This window comes from Archocentrus centrarchus, chromosome 10 (assembly GCF_007364275.1).
Source record: "Archocentrus centrarchus isolate MPI-CPG fArcCen1 chromosome 10, fArcCen1, whole genome shotgun sequence".
Classification (NCBI taxonomy): domain Eukaryota; kingdom Metazoa; phylum Chordata; class Actinopteri; order Cichliformes; family Cichlidae; genus Archocentrus; species Archocentrus centrarchus.
Window position 1 is genome coordinate 1636743 of NC_044355.1, and position 18170 is coordinate 1654912.

General features: G+C 43.1%; 1 protein-coding gene across 2 annotated transcripts in view; it reads left to right on the plus strand.

Annotated features, from left to right (window-relative positions):
* The first annotated feature begins 2217 nt into the window (after window positions 1-2217).
* The window catches only part of cplx1 (complexin 1), a 61898-nt gene continuing 45945 nt past the window's right edge, over window positions 2218-18170 (plus strand). Inside the window, exons 1-2 of one of the 2 annotated variants that reach the window (XM_030739146.1) lie at window positions 2218-2528; window positions 3293-3411. In XM_030739146.1, the coding sequence (XP_030595006.1) occupies window positions 3381-3411 (31 nt within the window). In that variant the 5' untranslated portion in view covers window positions 2218-2528; window positions 3293-3380. Of the gene's footprint in view, window positions 2529-2890; window positions 3079-3292; window positions 3412-18170 lie in introns of those variants that run through there. The other variant, XM_030739148.1, reaches the window with a different exon arrangement.

The window sequence follows — 18170 nt, forward strand, 5'->3', positions numbered from 1 at the left end:
ACCGGCTGAAAAATATAAAAATTACTGGTCAGGTAATGGATGCAGAAAAACAGCTACACAGGGAAGGGGAAAAGCAAAACTAGTCCATCAATAATTCAAGCAAGGCACCCAAAACAGGGGAAAAAAAGAGGTTTCAAATGAGCAAAGTGCAGGGATGTAAAGCAGTCTGGTAAAATGATCTCTGTATTATTGTGGGGCCTTTACCTTACAATACAAAGAGCCTTGAGGTTACTGTTGTTGTGATTTGGCAGGAAGGCCACAGACAGAGGTGCACAGAGGACACAGGGTAAAGTGGAACACTAATAAATACAAGAAGAAAATAAAAAGAGAAACAAAAACTATGAAAAAGCCCCAAATTCTCTAGTCTGAAAGCACCTAACCAATAAACTGTGCTCTAAAAATCATTTTTGTTCATTTTTACTGGAAACAAGATTTTTTGTACCACGTCTCCCCACAACAATTATGGTCTGATTACTTTCCTGAGTGCTCCTGCAGTTTAGTGCTCGACCACCGGCAGATAGCAAGAGACAGCTTTAAAAAAACTGTCAAAATCACGTCTGCTGAGGCCAGAAGATCTTCTCTTTTAATTCCTTTAATTTCTATGTGTCGAGTTACAAATAGACTTTGGAAATTTATTTTTCAGAAGATGAATTTCTATCAAAGCTTGAGGAGTAAATGCCAACATTTTTCAAACTTCTCACAGTGTTATAACATTTGTAGAAGATGCTCTGAAATACCCCCCCACCCCCAAGACCCACAGGATATGTCATGCAAACATCAAACCAGCAGCTCCTTCTTCTCCTTCCTTCCTTCCTTTCTTTAGGGGTTGCCACAGCCAATCATCTGTCTCCATCTCCCCTACCTCTGACAGCCTCCTCCTCACACCAACCCTCTGCATGTCCTCCATCACGACATCCATGAATCTGACCTCACATGGTCTCATTTGATTTCCTTTAAAGAATAAACAGAAACTTTTGTCTCCATGCAGATGGAAACTCAAACGAAAGTCTTTCTTGAGTGAGAAACTCTACAAAGATCTTTGTATCCGTGTTTTCTGGTGTTTGCATTGATCTGTGTTGCTGAGTGTGTCCTTCGTGTCTGGGTCTCACTGTTCTTTGCTTGACTTTATTTCATTTTACTTCATGCTTTATTTCAGAGTGCAGTTCTTCACGTCTTCAGTGTCGTTCTCTCCCTGATGTGTTCTCTTCGAGTCTTTTTACGGTCATTTTTTTGTTGTTGTTGCTGCTCACCTTTTTTCATGTTGGATTCCTGTTTTCAATTTTATATGAATTAGTATTTTTTGGGGCTAACCTGCCTCATTGTGGAGCACTTTTTTGTCATCAGTTTTTTTTGATGCTGTATGCCTCACACCTGCCTTTTTACCTGTCGTGTCTGCATTTTGGGGGTTTTCATTTTGAAACAAATAAAAATATATATCTGCCTCATCTTGCTGAATGTGGTTGGAAAACAAAATGTGTCCTTGTTTTTGGTCTTGCATGCTGTACTGCAGCAACTCCTGCCAAGCACAGCCCTCCCCAAAACAAAACGAGTGTTTATATAATCTGAGTAAAATGAAAAGGTACAAGCAGTAATTGTCTTTTTGTTGTATGCCAGGTAGTATTATTGTAGCTCCAGTGATAAGCACCACTCTCCTGGCCATAAAAGAACTGCTCGTTTTTTTTTTGTTCTGCATATCCTTGGATACTGAAGTGCCCCCCACCCCACCCCCAGCGCATGAATGAATGGAAACCGGAAGGTGCCTGTTTTCCCCTCAGGTCCATGTCCCTTCCAGAGCGCGTGCACTCCGCTGATTTATCCTGGTGTCTAAAAGAATATTTGGCTACAGTGAAACAACAGGATATAGTTTTAGTGATGAACAGTTGGACGCAGGGAATTCTTACACAGTGGTGAGAAGCCACTTGGAACATGGTGTGATTTCCAACTGAATCAAACCAAATGTGGGTCACCTCAACCAGAAACCAAGAATCAGGAAATGCTGTTTCTCTTCACACTCCCAGCCTATAGCCGATATTCCGCACTAGCGTTTTAAGCACATGCCGAGTCCCTGATCTCGTTGCAGAGACGGGAGGGCGGGCTGTAGGACCGAGCAGCCAGCCAGCGTCAGGGCTGAATAATTGATCTCTCTCTATCGGTCAGGGGGACGTTAGTGGGACGTTTCTTCCTCCATCCCTCCATGTGATTCATTTGCTCCTTCCCATCACAGTGTTAACGACAGCTGCTTCACCCTCCGCAAACCGCCACCCCCTCCACTCCTCCTCCTTCTCTCTGTGTGTGAGTGAGTGTGTGCAGGAAGACGAAGCGGCAAGCAGGAGGAAGCACCAAGGACGTCCTTTTTCCAGCCCCAGGAGAGGGAGATGCAAGGAGCGAGCAGTTAGATTAGCCTGTGCTGCTGTTGCCTGCTGCAGGATAAGTTGGTTCCGGAGGGTACTGCAGCTGAAGCTCTGTTCCCTGATCCTTGATTGGTGTGTGAGTGTGCCAGGAGGATTTCATCCAGTCGCCGGACGGAGGTAAATCGACGCTTGATGCGGCTGCTTCAATACAACCCGACGGTTTAGGGAGCTATCCACTCGCGCTGGTGCTGAAACCAGTCTGATAATAGCTACTAGGAAGTGCATGTGTGCCTCTGCTTTTACACAATCTCAACACATATATCCATAAAAAGGGGGGAATTTTGAACATGTGTTCCAATTGCAAACGCAGCTGTAGACATGGATGCATCAGTCGGTCGTTTCTGCTCACTTAACGTGCGAGTGGCTTTTTTCTCCTTTTTTTTGATGCCAAAGTGGGATGGCTGAGTCCATGTCCCTCCAATGGAGGATGGAAAGTTTTACCACATGATCAGGAAAAATACACAGGAGTGGTTTAGTCCGGGATCCACATGCGTGACAGCAGACCGTCCTGCCAGGCTGAGGGTCTTTCACGGTGCACTTTCTCAAAAGTCATTTGACTGCAGGCAAAGCTCAGCCACGCAGAGGGTTCGACTGACTCTCAGCTGTCCGCGATATTTAAAAAAAGAGCAACATTTGCAAAGAAACGTGAGCAGTTGTTGCTGATCTGGTTAGTAGTTCTGAGATGTTTGAACCATTGACCTCGGTGCCCTTCAGTTGGCGCATTGAAGAAATGCGTTTTAAACGCAAACGCAGCTCCTGCAAACATTTCAGAAATCACCGATTCATATTTCAACGTGACAAATGTAATATAAGAGTGCCTACTGCAGTCCAAAGTGAATACAAATGTCCGCGTTTAACGTTTTTCTCTTTTAAATTTGCAGATCTGGCAACAAAGGACTTCTGCTTTTCCGCAACTATTGAATGTAACATCGCTCGGATAAGGAAGGCAGGGAATTAAAAGCCATCATCATGAATTTCGTTATGAAACAAGCGTTGGGAGGTAAGTTCGAGCCTTTTTTATCCGCTGTAACCCCGGATATGATGAGTATGAGTCCGCTGGTGTCTCTGCTTCTCCTGGAGGTTTCATTACTCTACTTTTGATATTCAACACCTGTCTTTTCTGCATCATTACGTTCTACAATACTGGATAGTCACAGCTCAAGAATTGCTCTCTTTTTCTTTCCTGTTTTGCGCTTTGGTGCTTTCTGCGTTTTTCTTGCACATCTGCTGCGGCTCACTGCGCACATGGCGCAGTTGGCCTCTGGTGTGGCGCATACTTCAGCTGGGCTAATGATTTCTAACGCTGACTAAATGAATGCGGGCAAAGGGGCATTTTATGCTCAAATAAGTGTAACCTGTATACTAAGATTTTTTTTTTTAAATAAAATAAAATCAGGTCTTTGCTGTTGTTCCGGCATCCCCACTAAAAAGGCTGAGATACCTGCAGCGTCTCCTGATCTCGACATGCTAAATGCGCACTTCCACCTGAGGGAGAAAAGATAATCAAGGCAGGAACTGATCTTAAATCATTTTCGCGTGCAGGCACCTGGATGATTTTCTAATGGCTTGTGCTGCAGTGACTCCCTGAACATGTGATAACCACAACAGAGTTATGAATTTGGAAGGAATATGAACTTGTTATGAATCTGCAGACGGTGCAGTGGAAGGTGAAAGGACCGAGGTGGCTTTCACGGAGCGGTGATGCTTCGTGATGATTTGTTCCGTTTGTTCTAAGAGGAGCTCCAGCCCCGCGCCTCCGGTGGTCCATCTCCAGCCCGGAAAGTAAAAGCACTGAAACGGAGAATCTTTAACTCTGCAAGCAAATGAAAAGCGGGCTGGCGGAGGTCGCTGTGACACCAGAACAGTTAGTTTCTCTCTCCATCTGTTAGACTACCAAACCGAAATTCATTAAACTTGATAAAGCGGTGAGTTATTGGGTGGAGGAAGGACCCAACCTATTCTGATGTGGAGCCCATTAAATTTCGTTTAAATTGCGGTATGGCGGAGAACGCCTTTCCTGAGTGCTCTGATTCATCAAAACGGAGACATTTTTTGAAACTACATATAATAATCTCCGCTTGAGTAGATTTAAAATGATGTTTTTGGTGTTGCACGAATATTGTTTTGCGAAATTGTCATTATGTCAGCTGGGCAGGTTTTTTTGGTCAGTGGTTCATTAATATGATGGCGATGCTGCAATGCCGTGCTCTTCTTCTTCTCTTTTTTTCTTTACATTCTCATAGGACTCATAAACCTGCTCCACTTTTGTCCATTGATTAAAGACATATTTGGATGGAAGCTACTAATGAATAATTTACAGAGTAATCTCTTAAAAAAAAAAAAGAATCTAGCAGATGCACCACCACAGATTTAGATTTTGAAACTGTAGCTGTTTTATTTATTTAAAAATCTCAAAATTCTTGGATTAAACACGGAGGTTTTTGACATTAATGAAAGCTCTAATGTGTAAAAATTTGAATGTTTTGCCGCTGGTTACCAACACGTACTTGGATTGAATTCAATTTTAGACCACCCTAAGGCTTAGAAATCCCCCCTCTTCCTCCATCACCACCTTCTTTGCTCTCTTTGTCTCTGCCATGGTCTCCAAATACTTCGCTAACTTCTTCATGGAGGTAGCTGAACACCACAGTTGGGTCACAGTTAGACGTAGTGTCCCAAAACCTGATACAACCAACCATCCAAAGTTACATCAGACAAAAATACAGGTGTTCAAAGCACGAAACAGAGATAAAAGAAGCATAATGCTCCCTGTTACCAGTCAGGGTGGCATCAAAGTGATCTTGAAGCTTTTACTCTGGGGTGAAATAGTTGCGTAATCTTCTCTTAAACCTGCAGTGCACAACTTTTGTTTCCCACTTCTGGCACTGATGGTCTTCAGAGACACGCTGACATTTCCTTTGTTCTCAGGAAACTTTTGTTGGGCGTTTCTAGTCACTGTTGCTCCCTTCTTCAGCTATGGACAAATCAGTGGTTGATAAGGAAACACTAAACTTAATGCATTGTTGTAAAGTAACGTAATGCAGGATTTTCCAGCCTATCTGATGTTATTATGAAATTATTATGATTTAGACAATAAAATACAGAAAATAACTCGCTGGCATTGATGATTACTATGATATCCAAAAGTCTACACATGTAAAATAGGAATTATTTGCAGTTACAGAGCTTACTGTGTTGTGTTTTTGACAGATTCTGTAGCTATGTGTTCATCGTGCATTCAAACATTTGGCTGTTAAGTTAGTGGGTGTCCTGGGAGCTGCAGGTGCCCGCTGCCAGACTGGTACAAAGCTCCCCGTCAATAAAGACGAGTCAAATCTGCTGAACCGTGCATAAAAGAAATTGCACACATGAGGAAAATCAGGCAGGCTGTGCCAAGGTCTTCACCTTAAGCAGAGTATTTCTTTCCATCCCGGGGAGCAAGTTTTTTGTTTCCTGCTTAAGAAGTAATGAGTTTTCAGTGTGCAGTGGATTAGCTGTGGGCTATTATCTCACTTCTCTTTCTCTCTGCGTGCTCTGAGGAGAAACTCACACTCCATCGGCTCCCATCTAGGCCCCGATCTTTTTCATTCAGAGAACAGAAAGGTCACCTTGCAAAGTGCACTCATCTGCCATCCACCCTTTCATCCTTTAAGACGGAGGTCATAGATCAGGAGGTCTCAAAATTTTTGATGTCAAGAACAGAAATAAGGAAAGGCTGTGGAACAGGTGAGAAAAGATAAGCTGGTTGTTTGTGTGTTTAGTCTATCAGTCACAATTTGTGTGCACTGATAGAGTAATGCTGCTAACTAGTGGTAACTACATGCTGCATCCACAACCCATCATGTCCCATTTTGGTTTATTTTGGCATATGAGTTCATGCCGTTTGCCACAAGCCAATATTATCGCAGATCATCTTCACTGTTGCACCTACATCCACTGTGCCTGAGCCCCACTGGTAGCTTAGTGCTGCAGCGGCCCTTTGAAACAGCCTGATTAACTGCCTCCTGTGCAGCTGCAGCTTCTATACATTTTAGTCAAACATAGAAATCTAAACTGGGTAAGATAGGCTCTCTCTCATTCAGCCTGCTTAAACCATTTTAAAGACTGCGTATCAGCTTTAAGCTTCAAAAGAATTATTTCTGTTAATTCAGCAGGATTTGTTCCAAGCGTCAGTTTATGTGAGGGATTTTTGTTGGTTAAAATGTTGGACACGAGGAGGTGACTGCGTGAGTGTTTGCAGTCTGTGCTTGATTGACATCTCCATCACTCTACCATTAGCTCTCATGTGCCAGTGTGGGTAGAGTAAATTCATCATTATTATTAAAGCATGCAGTCCCAAACATAGCTGCGCCCAGATTCAAACCGAGCGGGGATTTTATTCAGCCAGAATAAAAGCTCAAATATCAGCGTGAGAAAGACGCGCTCATGACTGCCAAGGTTACAAAAGACAGCTGAAGCATTAATACAGTTGCACAGAGATGCTGTTGAGTTTCCCCTGCTGACCTGTTCAAGGATGCTTAAAAAACTTCTACATAAGCCTGCAGTCCTGTTGTGTTTGCCTCTACATCAGGTTTAGTTCACAAACCTTTGCTTGTCCAAGGACATTTTTGAAATGGTTCCTGCTTCATACAGTGTAACACAAAATAAAGAAAATAAGCCCATGTTTTTTATATACACATTACAATGTAGAAATTGAATGCAGAATAAAATGTTATTGGATTAAATCCCATCCTGAAGTTCCTGGATCCGTGTTTTCGTCACATAAGGAGAAAAATAAGGAAATGATTTGATGTCCACTGCAGTTAAAACAATGTGTGCACGTTTGTGTGCATGAAGGGTTCTTATCACAGGAACAGGACTCCATAGCAGGGAGCAGAGGGAAGGATACAGTCCAAATGACATCATCGTAAATAGAAGTGGGCTTTCTCACTCTCACCCTTTTCTCACAATAAGGCTGAAACACCAGCTCCTTCCTCCTCCCTCCTGCTTGTCTGGCCTCCTCTTGCCCTCAGCCTTGGAAGTAAATGAGGTGTAGGAGGAGATGAAAAGTGACAAATTGATCTTTAAAACTTGGTGTTTTATCATCAGCCGCTGATGGCAGATGTTGTAAAGTCACGCTGCACTCTGGACTGGCGAAAGCTGTAATCTCTCTTTAATTGGAGTTTTTTCTGCCCTCAGCAGCCTCTCAGTCTCTCTCTTTCTTCTCCCTCAACAGAAAAATGGCCATAGTGGCTGATTTTTTTTTGAAGGCAGTTAAAATGGCTGCTGCACAGCCAGGTGTACATAAGTGCATGTAAAATGTCTGACCTTTCCAGAAAGGTACAGGAGTGGTGGAGAAACTTGTTATAGAAGGAAGAAGTTTTCTCCTGTGAGGCAGCTGGAGACTCGAAAGATCACAAGAGCATCCATTATCCATCTTCACCCCATGATCAGTCAGTTTGGACCAGTCAGCCTCATGTGAGAAACTACAGGCCAGTGAGTTTGCATCTAAGGATGTGGTTCAGGTGTGATAAGAGATGGATGCTTCTCTCAGTCCTGAAATATTTTATTGAAAGTGACTTTATTCAAAACTGTCCAGTTGGTAACTGCTTGCTAGTTTTTAAAGCTCATCATTTTCTGATTTGTTTTTCTTTTTCTGTACCACACCCATAGCTCTGATTAGCTGCAGTTGTGGTAAAAGGTCATAGACAGATAGTTTATACAGTTTCATGCTATTATTATTTTGGAAGTGCTAGCCCTTTTCCAAATAATTTCTGGATAACTTCCCAGATCATTCTTAAAGGTACTTTTTGTATTTACCCTTTGCTGACTTTAAGTAAAACTTTCACCACCAGGTGGCAGCAGTTTACCAGTGAGTGTGTTGATGTTTTTGGATGTATGCTGCTGTTTAACCTTTGATTTTTCTTTTTAGCCCTCCCCCTGTTTCTTTAGGAAATAGAGGGAGGGCCAGAGCGGGCAACACTGAAGGAAGCCTGAAACTGCTGGCTAAGGCTAAGAATAGATTTTGTAAAATAATAATTCGGCAGTAATGACACCTGGTTATGTCAATTGGAGGTCACTAAATTTAATATTAAAATCAGTGTGTAACCTCATCAAAACAATGTCAGACTGTAGTTTTTACCCCTCAGCCTAAAAAGGATGGCGGGTGGGTGGTTGAGCAGCCAATTTTCAACATTGTGAATGTAATAACTCAAGAACTATGTTACGTAGGATGTTCAAATTCATACCATAAATGCATCTACTGAAGATCCCAGAGGAGTTCAAATCTTGGTGACCTTGACCTCAAGGTAAAGGTCAAGGTTAGACATCAAATTTTCTTGGGCAGTTATGCACAACCAGTGATCTGCACACAAGTGCTGTAAAATAAACAAGCACACAGTATAAAGAATATTGTGGTCTTGTCCATATGTTGGGGGTTTTATGGTGGTCTAGCTACAGTGTTAGCTACTTTTAAAGATCAGTTTGTCACATTATTAAACATTAGGTCTCTCTCTTCTAAATTCCTTTTAGTAAATGATTTAATAATTGATCAACTGTCAGAATGCTCGAAGCACAGGTCGAGGAGGAGGAGTAGCAGCAATCTTCAATTCCAGCTTACTAATTAATCACAAGTTTTCATTCTTTTGAAAGCCTGACTCTTAGTCTTGTCCATCCTAATTGGGAAACTCAAAAACCTGTTTTATTTGTTATTATCTATCGTCCACCTGGTCCTTACTCAGAGTTTCTGTCTGATTTCTCAGACTTTTTATCTGATTTAGTGCTCAGTTCAGATAAAATCATTATAGTGGGTGATTTTAACATCCATGTAGATGCTGAGAATGACAGCCTCAACACTGCATTTAATCTATTGTTAGATTCAATTGGCTTCTCTCAAAATGTAAAGGAGCCCACCCACCACTTTAATCATACTCTGGATCTTGTCCTAACATATGGCATAGAAACTGAAGACTTAACAGTATTCCCTGAAAGCCCCCTCCTGTCTGATCATTTCTTAGTAACATTTACTTTAATGGATTACACAGCAGTGGGGAATAAGTTTTATTACAGTAGAAGTCTTTGTAAAAGTGCTGTAACTATGTTTAAGGATCTAATTCCTTCATTATTATGCTCTTCAGTGCCAACACAGTGCAGAGCAGCTACCTAAACTCTGCTCCCAGTGAGGTCGATTATCTCGTCAATAGTTTTACATCCTCACTGCGTATAACTTTGGATACTGTGGCTCCTCTGAAAAGGAAAGCTTCAAATCAGAAGTGCCTGACTCCGTGGTATAACTTTACAATATAAAGCACATTGAGGTAACAGCTGTTGTGCTTTGGTACTATATTAATAAAAAATAATCTGAAAATTAAATCAAAGAGGCTTTGTCTTTTGCCAGGCTGCCACTGAAAAAGGTATATATTTGCCTCATTAAAGTGGTGTCCTCAGTCACACAGACCAAGAGACCAATCGGCAACCGCCTGGCAATTTCCTGCCATTAGGAAAAATATGTCTTCCTCAACCAGTTGTAGAGTGGTTGTTGGCTGATTGCTGGCTGACTGCTAGCAGATTGTTGTGGTTGCCTGTAGCTGGGAGATGTTGACTTGTCTGCAAACACTTGCAAACTACTGAAACTTGGAAAAAGTGCGAAGAGGAGAACGTTTGCTTTCAAAGTAAAAGTTGTGCCTTCTTCAACAGGGTCTCTGTTTGTGTCACACTCTTCACAATTTCACTACTTCTATACAAACTAGGGTCTGCTAATAGCCAAGCACTTGTAGGTGGTTTTTGTTGCATCACTGTATTCCTCTTTACAACCAGTTCCACCTAGTGACAGCCAGCAACCTCCAGCAAGGCCGTGCTGTCTTTTGTTCACCCCTTCTTCTGCCTTCTATCCTTCCCCATCTAATCATATCCTCATCCAACCTTTACTCCACACTGTGCCACCACCTCTCTCCCTCCCTTTCTCCCACATCACTTCTCTAAGCCTCCCTCATTTTACTGCATCACTCATTCGATCCTTTCTTTGCTCTCCCGTCTATAAATTTAACTCTCCATCTATTTCTTTCCTGCCTTCCTCCTTCGACGATTACAGTGAATCTAAAGGGCGAAGCAAAGAAACCTCAATCAGGCAGCCACAGGGGAAAGAGGGATGTGTTTGTCTGAGTGTGTGTGTGTGTGTGTGTGTGTGTGTGTGTGTGTGTGTGTGTGTGTGTGTGTGTGTGGTGACAGAGGGATAGAGTGAGCAAGCTACGGGGAGAGAGTGACAAAGTCTGTGACAATCAGAGAGACCAGGATGGACCTTAGTAGCTGGTTTTGGCTGGCATTAGATGATAAGGTGTGTGTGTTTGTGTGTGTGTGTGTGTGTGTGTGTGTGTATCTGGGGTTTGTGGGTTTCCAAGTAAGATTGCGACAGAGATGATACACAACCACACACAACCTACACATGCATGAACACAGACAGACACAACCAAGACAAAAACATTCAATTCAAACTTATTGACATCCTGATAAACAAACACCCCCCCCCCCCCCCCCCCCCCCCCACACACACACACACACACACATACACCAGGAGTCGTAATCAGTGGGATGCGACAGACCTCCTGCCCTCAGCCATAAACCACAGGAGGGCAAACAGCAGCACATCAGTGCAGAAACTGCAGCCTGCAGCTTCACACATCCTCTTGGCAAACATGTAAACATTCTCTAGACAAACTTCTCTGTGTCAACAGATAATAACACTAGATAACATTGCTGCATATACTACTAATGTACTGGGGGGGGTGCCAACACAGATATATACGTTCTGAGTCAGCTCTTAGAGGGAAAACCCACACTGCTGTCAAGTTTTCAATTTCAGTTTCTGTTTGTGACACATTTCTTTCTGCACAGGTTACTTCAAACCAGCAGTGAGTAATTTAGAGGAGAAAATCTATTTCATATGCACACTGTATGCATGATTGCTGCCAAACGCAGTGACTACCTCTTGTGGTTTCATTGTCCTGAGTGCATATGGATTGTGGGTAGTGCTCGAGGGTAGTTCAGCTGTGGCAATGAAGGTCAGAGAATTGAACCAGCAGCATACAGGAGAGCCTCCAAACAGACCTTGGCCCCTTTTTATGGAGCTTTTGGGTCTCAGTCTTGATCTGAATTTCAGATGGATGGTAACTACACCGATCAAACATAACATTGTGACCACTGACAGGTGAAGTGAATAACTCTGATTACCTCCTCATCATGGCACCTGCTAGTGGGTGGGAGATATCAGGGAGCAGGTGAACATTTTGTCCCCATAGTTGATGTTAGAAGCAGGAAAAATGGGCGAGTGTAAGGATTAGAACAAGTCTGATGAGGACCAAATTGTGATGGCTCCAAACCTGCAGCTCCTGTGGGGTGTTCCTGGTCTTCAGCTGTCAGGATCTATCTATCACAGCGGCGAACCAGTGACAGGGTCATGGGCGGCCGAGGCTCATTGATGTAAGGCGGGGGGGCGAAGGCTGTCCCGTGCGGTCCGATCCAGCAGACGAGCTACTGTAAAAGTTCCTGCTGGTTCTGATAGAAAAGAGTCAGAATACACAGAGCATCACAGTTTGGAGCTGCAGACCAGTCAGGGTGCCCATGCTGACCTCAACAAAGGGCAGAACTGGATCAGGGAGCAATGGAAGAAGGTGGCCTGGTCTTTTACATCACGCGTGCATGTGTGTCACTTACCTGGGGAACACCTGTCACCAGGATGCACTATGGGAAGAAGGCGAGCCAGCAGAGGCAGTGTGACGCTTTGGACAATGTTCTGCTGGGAAACCTCGGGTCCTTCCATCCATGTGGATGTTACTCTGACACGTACCACCTACCTCAGCATTGTTGCAGACCACCTCCACCTTTTCATGGAAACAGTATTTCTCTTTCAGCAGGATAATGCTCCCTGCCACGAAGCAAACATGGTTCAGGAATGGTTTGAGGAGCACAGCAATGAGTTTGAGGTGTTGACTTGGCCTCCAAATTCCCCAGATCTCAATCCAGTCGAGCATCCGTGGATGTGCTGGACAGACATGGAGGCCCCACCTCACAGCTTCCAGGACGCAAAGGGTCTGTTGGTAACATCTTGGTGCAGATACCACAGCACAGCTTCAGGGGTCTCGTGGAGTCCACGCCTCGATGGGTCAGAGCAACACAATATTAGACAGGTGGTCATAATGTTATGGTGGATCTGTGTATGTGGAGTTTGGTGCTGTCAGCTGAGTGCAAATAGAGTGAATGGTAACTGGACCACAGTGGATCATTTTACAGAGTTTTCTTACACATCTATGCGTTGGTATTGAGTATTTGCAGCTTGACGTGACCTACTGAGGAAGAGAAAAGTTTGTAAATGCAGTATAACCACTAAACATGTGATGAGTGGTTTCAGTGAAGGGGCACACGAGCCCGTCTGTGGTCGTCACTCATAAAAAGCTCGGACCCGGTGCTGAAAATAACAGCATTGCTACATTTAGCCCCACAAATACTCACATAAAGTGTGTGTGTTAAACTAACGTGGGCGCCATGTTTGTGTGAAAACACAGTCCTGATAGAGTTGTGTAAAAACATGCATTAATTTGAAGTGTCATGACTAATAGTGACAGTTAAGTGTGAATATGGTTGTGTGGTTACATAGGAGATAAAACATAATTATCCGAAGGGATTAATTAGGATGAGCTGGAAAACCCTGGAGGATATATGGCTGTATGTAGATATATAATTCCCATATGACCTCACTGACCCCCCTGATGTATGGATGCTGTCTGCTTGCTGAGAGGAGGAGGAGGCCCGCGTGAGTTTCTATACAGCATACTGGACCTAAACAAACCCACGTCTGCACGAGCGGCTTCTCCGTGCCCTCGACTCGCGTTTACTCTGTGCTTGTCCTCACAGAGCTCTGCTTTTTTATCTTCTGCCCACTCTCCCTCATGCTCTGTCCACTCTCACTAATGAGCCTTCGAGCTACAGGCATGACCTCCTTCCTCTCACTGTGTGCACAAAGAGCAGCCTTTGAACTCGTAATATAGAGTCAGTTGTAAATTTTTTTAGTTATGCTGTAATTTAACCTATTGCTGAAATACAACCTTAAAGCGGCTGCAGTCCTGTCGGCTCCTCAATGAGCAAAAATGATCCGTGTTTTAAAATTATTTTCTCCACAATTGTGAAAAATGCCGTTTGTGATCCACGAACACGCGATGCTTCTCACAAGAGTCGAGCATTAAACCACAAGCTTAGATAACACAACACGTAATTTCAGCATAACGCACACTTCCTGCCGCATTTCATATAAAGCCTCAGTGCCCGGGCGTGCAGTCTCCCTGAAAAATTCAGATGAGTTTCTTCACACTTAACTGGCTTTCAGCTGACTTGGCATATAAGAATAATGTTTTATGGTGGATATTAACCAATTTTAAGTGAATTCAAAGAAATGAGCCAAGAAGGAAGGCAATGTAATCCTGATAAATTGAGCTGCAGTAATGATATCTGCCATTTTTAGACACCTCCGCTGCAGTGCTTTTTATCATTCGTGCTGCAGAGACGTTTTTAAGGGTGAGTCACTGAATCCAGATCCTTTCAGCCACAATCTGACCAACTGTTACATTCTGGTGTGCTTTATAAATGCAAGTTTTATTTATTTTTGAAAATCCCAAATTACTTTCTGTATGGCAACATTTCAAACTGCGTAATTCAGATTTTTAAAATCAGGTTGCATCAAAATCAGCCGAATATCTAAAGGTTTGCAAACAGCACATCAGTGTAGGAGAAAAAGTACGTTACCATTAGAATAAAATGTAATTTACAATATTATTTCTACCAGTTCAAGAGCACAGCTCACTCAGATGCTAACTGCATGTTTCTGTACCTCAGATCTAAACTTATACTTAAGGAACATCTTTAGTACCAACACCAAAGATTTTTTCCTCCACCTGGCTGAGCTGAAAGGGTCCATTTAAAAAAAAAATGTCTGCCTGAAGATGATTGATGTGTGGACATTTTACTTGTCATCATCGTCCAGCAAATCACCCCGAAGGCCCTCGTGTCACATTGTGTTTTTGTCTCGGTTATGATCACAGAGAAAGTGACAGGGACCGGCCTCGGGGGATCTTCTCAAACTCAACTTACAGACCAATGGTTCCCAAATGGTGTGCAGACCCACACTGGTGTGCAAGTCCAGGTGTGGTGTGGGATTTACTGACAACCATGCTTTATTATTTTGGTATTCAGCTACAAAAAATACATTAATTTACTGTTTCAGCTTTGTCTGCACTGCTTTGATGAGCCTTATGTGACTGAACAGGTTAACAGAGAAGAACGTTGTTCTGTAGGGAAAACTACAACGTACCAGCAACTCAGATGATCCACCACCTCAATAAACCTGTCAGCAGAAAGCATCACAGAGGCTGCCCGTGTTCAGGCTGCAGCTGCACCAGGAATGTCATCTGTCAGAGGAAGTTACTGATAAAACGGGGCTGAGCGATCTTTAGCAGGGTGCTGGGTATGAATCAGAGGCAACAGGACCATTTGTTGGGCTTGTGAAAGCATCATCTGGACGTCGGGTCCAGATGATGCAGATGTTGGCAATCTGGTCCAATGAAACACTGCCTGAGCCCGGCCTGCCCTCAGTCTGCTTACAGCACTGACCATCGTTTTAAAAATGTTCATGTGCAGAACATCTATCACAGCTTTGACAGCACAGTGAGGCATATACACACATATTATCATTTAAACAGGGAAACGATGTCCTAACCTCGACTAAAGAACTGTCACATCCGTGCACTCTGTTACATCTGTAAGTGGACAAAATCAAACATCTCAGGAAAGCACGCATTCAGCAGCTTTAGTGACTCATGAAACATTTAATGCAATAATAAAACCAACACTGTACAATAACAGGCAACAATGACAAAAACAGAAACACAGCAGTTGAGCTGAACGAGGCCTTCACTGAAGCAAAGACAAGAACAAAACTTTTAGCGGGAATTAAAGCTTCTCAGGTTATGCTCACTTTGTCCAGTGTTATATAATTATATTTCTCCCTTATGCAGTACCAACAATAGACTGACATTCAGCGGTCTGTGGGGGTTTTCTGCCCCACAACAGCTTGCTAGGAGTGGGCAGTCCATCAGCTGCAGAGGGGGTCCCCATGTGACCAACGAGTCTGTCAATCTAAACTTTTCACTTTCAGCAGGAACGCTCCCTCAGGCGTCCGCTGAGAGACGTGAGAGGAATAAACAGAACAGGCCTGAATGTTCTGGACACACACACAAATCTCTGAATGATGATTCTCTTGTTTTAAATGAATTTGATTAAATAAGGTTGAAAAACACTTTGTAAGCTGCTCACTGACTGGACTTTACTGTGAAAATGGATGAATGATAATATTTAGCACTCTGAACCTCCTTGCAGTATATATATATATATATATATATATATATATATACTGCCCTAACATGTCTCATCAGCCTGGAAAACTAAATTCCCTGATAGATGCACCCATTATAATCCAGATCTTTGTGTACATCTTCAGCTGAATATAAATTTGTCCCTGGTTTTAATGAGACTGCCCTTCACCTTCCTGTGTGAACAGGTGAGCAGCTCCATGTCTTTTTCTAATTAACTGAGCGAATCCATTAACTGCATTTTGTAAATGGCATTAGGAGGACTGCTGTCAGCATAACGAATACGCAGACACATGCGCAGCTCCACTCAGCGAGCCTCTCTGAAGCCAAACATACTAACAGCACGGTCCTCCTGCTTCTCGCTGCTAATCACAGTTTTTTCCTTTTTGTCTGATCTTGACGAGAGTTCGTGGAATCAAAACACCACCTGCTTCGGCAGAGCTGAGAGACGCTGCTCTGCATGACAGCCGCTGATGCTTATTACTGATTCACGCTTTGACCTAGAAAGCAGTTAATAGTGCACGCCGAGCCTGCACGCCACTTAACTACATGCCAGTGAAAGGGATGACTGGATAGCACGCATTAGTGTTATGGAGCACCCACTTGATTGAGTTTGTGCGTGCAGTGTTATACAGTATGTTATCTGCGAGGAATGGTGAAACATTTGCAGTTGACTCACTGCTCGTGTTTACGGTCAGGTTTGAGGCTCTCCCGTCTTTTCTAATGTGATATAAAATATAACAGTATAGAAATATGAATGTGGCATTTCTGACAGCGTCTGTGCATACCTATAAAAGCTTGGCTGTCTCGTGACCTTCGTATAAAGTGATGTTTTTTGTTAATATTGCTGCTGTGTCGTTCTGCTTTGTTGTTGTACTCTGACACTTCCTACACGTGTGACATCGTTGTCAAGAATCTATAACATCTATATATCTATATCTATAACTATAACACCAGCTGGCATCAGTCCAGGCTCCAGGGAGCAGGGCAGGCTGGATCTGCCCAGTCCATGAAAATGTAATCGTACTGTTATAATTTTGGACATAAAACTCCATCATTTCTGAAAACGGTGGTTCACCAATTTAATTGCTGAGCTATGGAAACAACAAGGAAGTCGCAAAGGTAAGTGTAGCTGAAATGTGTCAGATTGCTGTGAGGCCAGTTTTTCACCAAAAGCCTTTTAAATTTTGTAGTTACCATACGCGGTTCTTTTTTTGTAGTTTTCAAACTCTTGCCACAAAGAGATACAGAAAATAAACAAAAAAACAAATAAATAAAGTATTCGTCTTCTTCTTCTTGCTGCTCCCTTTAGGGGGCGCCACAGCAGATCATTTGGCTCCAACCCACCCTCTGCATGTCCTCCTTCACTGCATCCATGAATCTCCTAATTCAGTTCAATTCCTTTTATTCATATAGCATCAAATCACAACAATAGTCTCCTCAAGGAGCTTTCTGTGGTCTTCCTCTTTTCCTCCTGCCTGGCAGCTCCATCTTCATCATCCTTTGTCCAGTATCTCCACCCTGCCTCCTCTGCACATGTCCGAACCACCTCAGCTTCACCTCTCCAACACTGTCTCCAAACCGCTCAGCCGGAGCCGTTCCGCTGATGGACTCATTTAGGATGCTCGGATCTTACCACCTCCTGTCTTTTATAAAGTACATTTGGAGGAACAAAAACTTGATAGATTATGAAAATATTTTTAATGTATTTAACATCATCTCTCATTGCTTCAATGCAAGTTTCTGAGGCTCCCTATTTAAGACACCAGGACCACATTTAAGAGAAAACTAACCACGTATGAATGACTTTTCAAGCTCTGTAAAATAGTAGCTGGTGCACAAGTGAAGCTGAAGAGCTGCTGCTGCTGGATGGCACCTTACAGACTGTAATGCTTCATCCTCCAAAGATCTGCAGCTGCTGTAGCCCAGCAGACTGTAGCAGGCTGTAAAAGGCTCACTGTAAACTGAGCACACTCTTAAATGTAATGTTATAATGACAAGCACCACCAGGCCTGCATCGTGTCCCAGCTCATTCCAGTATACACACAGTTATATTGTAGGATAAAGACCTTATATATCCAGTGTTGTGCACTGATATGGTTGTAATAATGAAAGTGACATGATGAGTCATGCTTTTTTTTCCCATCTTTATCATTTAAACAGTGGAGAAAAAGATCCCAGGCCATCAGATCCTCCATCAGCACCGCGTGTCCTTTAAAAGAGAACACCAAGTGTTGGCTGCTGAGAGAAAACAGTCCTGAAATGTGGACTTTAACATTTGGAGGTTGAAGGGGTCAGGGTGGACTTTTCCTCTGTGCCTTCACTCCTTCTTTCCTTTTCCTTTGCTTTTTATGTTCCCACTGGTTTA